This window comes from Heliconius melpomene, chromosome 19 (assembly GCF_056956725.1).
Source record: "Heliconius melpomene rosina isolate 202511_hmr_F chromosome 19, ASM5695672v1, whole genome shotgun sequence".
NCBI classification, from domain to species: Eukaryota; Metazoa; Arthropoda; class Insecta; order Lepidoptera; family Nymphalidae; genus Heliconius; species Heliconius melpomene.
In genome coordinates, this window is record NC_140407.1 from 3,753,227 (window position 1) to 3,762,269 (window position 9,043).

The window sequence follows — 9,043 nt, forward strand, 5'->3', positions numbered from 1 at the left end:
TTTGTATAGAGTGTTTTTGTCATCACCACTACAGCCAACTCCTATCTATGACTCATTCGCCATACTGTACACTTTATCTGGCAATGGTTCTCTGTAACCATCACTAAAATAAACGACGAATAACGATAAAGCTATAAAGGTCTAATTAAATCTTACCTCCAGTTTTGTAAATCTTGCAAATCCACACTAAATACTGGAAGTTGTATGGCATATTTTTCTTTAAAGCCTTTTCTAATTCATTTTGAAGAGATGCAAAGAGTGGTACACTTATTGCTGCTGGAATGTTAAGGATTCTGAAAAATACATAATTTTTCTATAAAAGTATCTAATAAAGCTGTCTGAGAAGAAGAGACAAGCTGAAATAAGAAGTGTATATTCAATATAATTACTATATATTTTGTATTCTCTTTACTTAAAACACATACTTTATTGTCCCAGAGTAGGATTATGAAATAATTAATTCTACAAAGTGTGAATTAAACTTACAACCATTGTTTAGTATGCACCCAATTGTATGACAATGGCCAAAATATTATAAATATGATTTTTTTCTGTAAAGTTTTTCCTTACAACCAACACAATGCATCATAATAGCATAAAATTAAATATGTTAAAAAAATACAGATTTTAAAATATCCTTACTTGTAGCATTTTTCTAAAATCTATTTATTTTATTTTTTATATTTATTTTTTACCTTTCATTAATGACTAGTCCTACATGGTTTGCATCATCTGATAAAATTTTATTGACAAGTCCTTTTGTTCTATCATCAGCATTATCATTGGCAAGTGTGGTTAGCAATGTTCTGATTTGTTTTATGCAGGGTTCTTCCTAAAATAACATGGTTGTTGTAGCTTAAACTTAATAATAACAAAAAATAATATAATAGACTTAGAAAAAAATATAATAAGAAATCATATATAAATTGTGTACAACTTACTTTTCTTTTGGTTATGTTTAAAACAGTTGTAATTCCAAAAACTCCATCACTACCATCATCATCATCATCGTCGTCATCCTGTCCATCATCTAGACACTGTTTTACAACACTACCAATATAATTTTGGGCTAGAAATGAGAAAATTTCAGTTATTTTAAGAGTAATTATGAGAATTTACTTAAAAATTACTTTTTGTCATAAATTAATAGAAGAAATATGAAAAGTATAACTTACAAATAATTATTTGTGATAGTGCTCCTAAGTCAACATTTGATTTCAAAAATAGCTGTCGTAAAAGTTGTTTGATGCCGTGAAAATCACAATCTTCTGGGTTTCTTCCTTCAAAATCAGCTTGCAGTTCCTGGAGGTCCAAAGGTATTGTAGAAATAGCATTGATAAATAATCGCTTTATAATGATTTAAAATTTTAATAATATTTATATAATTTCAAAACATTCAGAAATATAAAGCAATGGTTGTTATTGAAAATCGCCATGTGTCGTGTAGGTTATGTTATTAGTCACCTTATCGCCTATAAAATTGCCATCAGAATCAAAATCAGAGTCTTTTTCGCTGCCGGAATCTTGTTCTTCTTCACTCTCGCTCTCTGGGTTTTCTATTTCCTTGTTTCTTTTATTCGACATTTTTGTATAAGAAATTCGCCGGAAAACAACACAACCACGACAGCCAAACAATGTGAAAAACTACAATGACAAGATGTCAAATGTTAGTTATTTAATATTATTAATCTGTTGGATTTACAATAATCTGTGCAAAGGAGAAAATGTTTGCTTTGAAGTAGGATTTAATTATAAATATTAAATAAAAACACCCACCTTAAAATATCGTAGTTAACACTATTAGTAAACAAACATTTACGCTACAAATAGGCAATATACTAATAATATATATTTAATTAATTTGTAATTTGTGTGTATGTGTCATTTTATAGTATATCAAACAAATTTTCTCCGTATATTTTTTTTACAATACATAAACTTTTATATTCTTTTAATAGTAAAATGTGCCTAAAATTTTAATTGTGATTTAATGTAATATAAAATATTGAATGTAATCTATTATATTTTTTGTGGTTCTATTCTTTATACATATTGATTAGGAGTGTAAAGTAAGACCATGACGTTTTTAGAATCTGAAAATAACACAATACTATAAATATATCAGTCATATTATTTGTTTGCAAAGTCCTAAACATAAAATATACTTAAAAAGACAACATTACGGTTGCATAACTTGCTAGCGAAATTATTGAAAATCCACAAGTTGTTATATGTACTTGCTTTTGAGATCTGTAATTAAGCAAGAAATTTAATTTATTGATCGATAGATTACTTATATATAATAAACTCCATAAACATAATGTATCAAGCTCACCTATTAATCATTATAAAAATAGACTTCTTAATTTTACTTGACGCTGTATACCAACCACAATTGTATAAAGATTCTGCTACTCCTGTGCTCTGAAGTAAAAATGTAAAGTATTCATTTTAGTAAATATTAAGGGCAGACTCATATGAGTTAAGGATTGCACCTTGTATTTGTATTTACTTTGTAACAATATACTACTCAAATTAATAAATAAAAGAGATTAAAAAAATATATTTATAGACAATTTTAATTTTCATTACCGTGTCTATTAAATTTTGGCCATACCAGCACAGCATCCATGTTTGCAAAGTTGATGTTATCAAGAACATTTTATATATAAACTCGTTCCATTTTTCCACAAACTAAAATGAAAGCTAAATTAATGTCATAACTACTTCATTCTCCATTTATTCTCTATATATATAAGAAAAGGATCACAATAGATGTAGAATCGTACAATATTTATAATCTTTACAAAGTGAATATAGTTTTTTTTTATAAAACATAATATTCACAATATTTCATACATTGCCTGGATGCCCCAGGTATTCTATACATGAAGTAGGTAGGGGAATTGTGCTTAAGATGACATACTTTTTGTTTGAAGACAAATATTTCAAATAAATAAAGTCATCTGAGAACAGCATATTGCGTATACTATTATATATTTCATAATCAACGAAATTATTTTAGTTTCAGAACAATCATCTTTCAAACATCATAAAAACAAACAAAAATCGCACTCAGGTCGACCAGTGTAAGAGGACATATCTACAGGGTAAAATGACATACTTAGTATGTGGCATAAAAACCATCATTATTTGTCGAGCATAGTTCACAAATAAATAGTTTCTTCTTTGCTGGGGGGCTTTTAAACAGTATTAAGGCCAGATTCATACATATTGCAAATTTTATGAGGTTGGATTCCGTTATCAGTCACTTCCTTTTCCAAAAGGGAAATAAGCTTCGTCACCTGCGGCTATTGAATGCCTTTGCTCTAGCAGCCTTATCCATGTCTTCTTGTGACCAATATATATTCGTTTGTAATTGCCAGGCATTTTATAGGTAAAGCAAAAAATACATCGATTCTATTTATAAGGGTAACATAGTATGCCATCTTATACTCACGTTTTGTATGTCATCTTACCCAATAGATATATGAATTTAATTTTAACCGTTGTGACAAAAGGTTATAGGTTAGGATGCGCTTTTAACGTTAGTTGTGTCATATAATAATCCTATTTTACATTTATAATTAGTTCAAATTGGAAATCTTTATTTTACATGTCTTTTCACCATCAAGCAGAAGCGAAAGAAAAATTTGGTGCAATTGAAAATAACGAAAACATGAATTACTTGCCCATCTGCATTCACTTTCAGCCATACTGAATTTAAGCACTAGCTGCATCTACAGACACTCTCTAAAACGTCACAAGATCGCACTTAGCGCTAATAGTTTCATCAATATTGGTAGTGTGTCATCTTATCATAGTATGCCATCTTGAGCACAATTCCCCTATGATAGATTGACAGATTGTTGGTAACAAGTAGTAAAAATATATTTTATAAAATGCAATGATATAATTTGGTACTTACCGCGCAACAAAATAAACAAAAACATATAATAACGGAGCTATTCACAAAATTGACAAGTAGGGAAAATGTGTACATGCTTTCCACGTCACTGGAAAGTCTAAAAATTGTTAAAATTAACAATTAATATTATATCGTATACAAAGAAAAACTCAATACAAGACAATAATTAGATAAACACTATATCTACAAATATATATCCGGCTCGAAAGACCATTTTTTAATATATTGATTGTAATACACTATTAATTTGATAAGCTATTTATTAATAAAACACAGAATAAAGAATGCAGTAAAATAATATTTATCATGTTATAAGTAGATACGCGCAATTGCTGCGTTGATAGTTGAGTATGCGACCTAACCTATTAGTTACTTTGAAATAAGTATGAATAAAATAAAAAAAAATGGAGAATACAGATGCATAGTTTTTTTAAATGTTGATACCTTATTAAAGCTCGGTGTCTCTGAATGATAGAAAATAACTCTGCGGCGAGCTTTTCTTCCGTTTCTTCATCGTGAATTGGATTTGATTGACTTTCTAAATATTTTTTACTATATGTACCTTAAAAAAAAATAGGTACGTTTTCAACTGAACGAGAATGGTAAATATGATTTTATGTAGATTTATTTTATTAGTGCACAAACTGACATTAAAAACAATTGAAATGTTAGATAGCACCGTCAGTAAAGAGATTTTTTTGTATCTTATAATAATGCCTTATTCTGCTATAGTATCTGCTATAGCTTATAGTTTAAATCATTTTATACGATTTTTGTATTATTGTATTTGTTTGGCGGAGTGTGGGGAGCCCAGTGTTAAAACACTCCGCTCCCTGCCTTCTGCCGTACTCTCTGCCTACTCGTAGTTAACTAAAAAATATACTAAGGTACTTAAAAAATATACTAATTTCTTTCTTTTTTAAATATCATATTTATTTATTTCTAAACTATGTAACTCTTATATTTTGTAATGTTGACTTATTTTATAAATTATTGATTTCAAATTTACCAAGAGGATAAGATTCAAGCAGTTGGTCATCAATAGGGACATATATTAATTTTTTTATCCGTATAGATAATAAAGAAAACTGAGTAGTGATATGACACAAAAATATACAATATAATAAATCAGCTGACATCATATAACCAGCTGAAACGAAACCTGAAATAAATTAAAATTTTGTCGATAATATTTAAAAAATGTTATGAAAAAATATTTTACATACTAATTAAATTCAAATACGTATACATCATATTAATAATAGTTGTAAGTAGGTACTTACAAAGAAAACACTGTGTAAAATATATTGCCTCAAATCTACCAGTCTTGAATTGGTCAAAAGGCAACCAGAAGAAGAAAGGCATTAAGAGCTCAGTGTCAAAACCAAGTCTGTTTTTCACCCAGGCTATAAGAGGCGGCCCGTTAAATATGCTGCCTAGAGCCATGGTGCTAGCGAAATATGCTAAAAACAAGATATATTATGTTTGTATTTAAAAAATAAATAAAAATAATAATAGTTCCTCCCAAATTCAAGACACTGCCTGTTGGGTGGCGAATAAAAGAAAGAATATTCCATATTTTAGCAATCCATTATTATAGCTAAGACATTTAGTTCATATACCTGATAATTGTCATTGAAAGCATTATATTTTTCACTAGAAATTATATCTTTATCCTGTATAATTTATACTAAATATATCTATTTCTATTACCTTTTATTATAAAGCGTACGCGACGGAGGGCATCATTCATAACTTTATGTTCTTCCTCAGTGATAGGTCCGTTGGGCCACATATCTCTCAGCTCTTCCACCAGATTCTTATACACATAATAATACCGTTTTATCTTAAAGGCTTTACAAGTACCTGAGGGGAAATTTATTTTCCTCAATTTATTTTGGTAATTTAAGAAATAATATATTTAAAGCTTATTTTAAAAGAAAGTAAAAGATTTGAAGCTTTTTATAGAATTGGCCTAAGAGGTGAATGTTCTGATAAATTATAAAAATATATTTTGTTCTATAAAAAGCTCTTAGCGTAACCTTTTTTAAATAAAAATATACAACTTACTCCAAATCCAAGACATACCTACCGTCCGCGAACTCTTGCGAATAGCAAATATAATGTCCTATATAGCGAATTTAATCTGACTGACTGAGGTAAGTCGCACGCACAGCCGTAACCGCTGCGTGCGTAGAAACGTTAAATTTGAACAGATGATTATTTTTGTAATGTGGACATCCACTACGAAGGGATTTTGAAAAATTTTTACCCTAAAGGGATGAAATAGGGGTTAAAAATTTTGAAATCGGCACCGATTTTAATAAAATTTGAAATTCTGACGCATAAAAAGATTAAATTGAACACATATTTCACGTATTTTGGAATTCACCTCCTAAATTGAAAATAATTTCAATTTTAATAAATATTCGTATAGTTCAAGCGGGCGAAGCCGCCCAGGTCGACTAGTGTTCTATATAGCGAATGTAATGTCCTATATAGAAGAATTTATATACTTTTTATCCATCTCTAATAATAAACTTTTATTTTAAATAGTTTTTGCGAGCTCTACTTTTACTGAAACTGGGACAAATGAAAAGCTGAACATAATCCTCGCGAACTTTACTTCTAAGTATATGTAGATATTTTATATATTTTATCTATAAGTCCATAGTTCTCATTGCAGTTTTTATTTAGACTTACCTATAATAAGGTAACCAACACAAGGCATCATAGTGAAGAGGTCGACAAAAGTGCCAACAGATGCCATAGAAAACATATTGATACTCTCCAACATGCACGATATGAGAATGCTTACGAAGTTGAACCAAAAGTAGAAGTTCCAGCAAATGCTAAAAATAAAAATTAATACGTAAAATAACTGCATCCATGATTCACAAGTTCGATTTCTATTCGAGGAAATGAAATATTTAATATTTTATTTCCTCGCATTGGAAATAAGGCAAAGAGAGGCGTTGTGTTCCTCCAGAATCGTCTTAAATCTTAAAGGGAACGGAGTGTCTTCACATTGGGTTCCCAGGTTCTCTCTGCCTACCCTGCTATATGCGGGATGCATCGATAAGTTAAAAAATAGAGTAACTCCATCTTCTCATTCTCTTCTACATGGCATTAGACCCGGCTTTTATTGCCAGGGTCTGCCAGGGTCTGTTACAGCAAAATACTTTGCAAATTCTTGAATTTACATAAGAAAAATCTTAGTAGTGTACCTAAGTACCTTTTAAGCCTTGTATCCTTCAAAAATATACGAATTCCAACTACTTTTAAAATTACCGTTGGAATTGTGTAGGTAGCATCATAGTCCTTCACATCTCCTGTATATACCTAAAAAAATAAAACGAATTAAATTTTCATTAAGTATTATTTTTTATGTACAAAAGAATAGTTATACTTTTTGTGTACAAAAAGTGGTAATAAAAAAAAATGTATACTTAAAGTTTACTGTAAAAGCTTAAGCTTTTAAAAATTATATCAAACCTTTTCATGTATTTCAATAGCGACGTCTTTCGTATTTGAGGAATGCATTTTGAAAAATGTATTATCTTTATTCATTTTAACAACTGCCTTTTTATACGTGAAACAGTAAAAAAAGAATTAAAAATGAATGATCTCGATGCTATGTCATTATTTTAAACTGCACTGTATTCATGTGCCTATTCTGTTGTTCGCGAGTTACTCTGTATAAAAAAAAATATTTTATTAAAAAAAAAACAATAACTATTTTATAACAAGTATATGTATATCCTTTGACGAAACGGAAATAACTTTTGACTTAATTCACTTTAAAGGCCAAATATTTTTTTCCCATTTTTACTAAAACAGTCCCGAATATATAATCAATTTTAAATTATTTATAGTATAATTTTTACGGAAAAAAAAATCTAACCCAGTTATGTATTACTTTGTAGTACTCAACTGAGCTCTACAATAGGCATTACAATAAATAAATGTCTTGATATCTTAAAATTTAATGTAATATCGTTATTTTCAACATCAAAAGGCGACATGGAAGGGAATAAGTAAGTAACAATTTTCGACGCAATTAAATCAAGAAGTAGTATATTTCTTGGCATACTCGTTCTTTCCTCTGAAATTACTTAGTTAAAGTCAGTTTACGATGAAACTCATCATAGTTGTAGGTTAATGGTCAGTAACTTCTTCCAATCTCCTACGGGAACGGTAAAACGAGATTTTTTTATTTTTTTGTCTTAAAGTAAAAGCATTAAAATAATATTTTTATTGCGAATATTCAGTTAGCGTTCGTTTTATTATAAATCTTTATAAATATTTAAATAAAAATATTATTTATTGAATTAAACCATTGCAGGTTTAGCGCATGGTTAAACCTGCAATTAAAACTTTGTATCATGCATAACAAATAAATCGCTCGTTTCTTTAAAATTGCTCATATAATATTTAAAATGTTTACTTCATACAATTCCTTATACAAAATAAAATTTCTTTATTGTACCTATAAGGTGAAATAGCTTTATTTATTATTTATTTATTTCACTGGATACACTGTACTAACCAACTGTGACAATAATGAATTTTGTTTATATATAAAAGGACTTTGTATATTAGAGAAGACAAATATACCTCTAAATTTCTATACGTACATATAAAATAAAAGTATCTTCAAGACATTCGTAGATATTTAGTTTTAAATTGTGACAAAGGTCCTATAAGTATATTAGTTCCTGTCTGTATTGAGATATCGAGATATATTTTATACATAGGTATATCATGTAAAAATCGTAGACTTTTCGTAGAACTTTTCTTTGCACCTTTGCATATTTTACACATTTTACTAAAACCTTTGCACATTTTACTAAAATTATTAATTAATAGCTTCACGCTTTATATGCGGACAAAAGCTGATAGAAAAAATGTATTACCTAGGTATATTATTGTTGTTTTGCATACTTAAGCATTCATATTTAGTAGCATAACCGAGGGCTGGCAAATGCAAATGGCGGTCACTACAAGAAAATTCCATCGCAACAAAGTAATTTATCACGTGATCAACATTATTAATAATTAGACGTAAACAACTTTGTTTTTTCTCATTTAACTTGCTTAAAGAGAAAAGAAACT

General features: G+C 28.9%; 2 protein-coding genes across 2 annotated transcripts in view; both read right to left on the reverse strand.

Moving 5' to 3' along the window:
- The window catches only part of LOC146528380 (protein BCCIP homolog), a 2,783-nt gene extending 689 nt beyond the window's left edge, over positions 1-2,094 (reverse strand). The window contains exons 1-5 of the mRNA XM_085203405.1: positions 1,465-2,094; positions 1,176-1,302; positions 942-1,069; positions 696-832; positions 157-293 (exon numbers count right to left, since the gene is read on the reverse strand). Of these exons, the coding sequence (XP_085059531.1) occupies positions 157-293; positions 696-832; positions 942-1,069; positions 1,176-1,302; positions 1,465-1,584 (649 nt within the window). The 5' untranslated portion in view covers positions 1,585-2,094. The remainder of the gene's footprint in view (positions 1-156; positions 294-695; positions 833-941; positions 1,070-1,175; positions 1,303-1,464) is intronic.
- LOC146528381 (odorant receptor 4-like) lies at positions 2,037-7,266 on the reverse strand. Its single transcript, XM_085203409.1, has 11 exons — positions 7,164-7,266; positions 6,632-6,780; positions 5,642-5,794; positions 5,212-5,391; positions 4,938-5,090; positions 4,373-4,490; positions 3,929-4,025; positions 2,593-2,694; positions 2,336-2,424; positions 2,184-2,250; positions 2,037-2,093 (listed from the first exon to the last, which is right to left on the reverse strand). Exons 2-11 carry the CDS (start codon positions 6,723-6,725, stop codon positions 2,037-2,039), a joined length of 1,110 nt encoding a protein of 369 aa, XP_085059535.1. The 5' UTR covers positions 6,726-6,780; positions 7,164-7,266.
- Between the last annotated feature and the right edge of the window lie 1,777 nt (positions 7,267-9,043).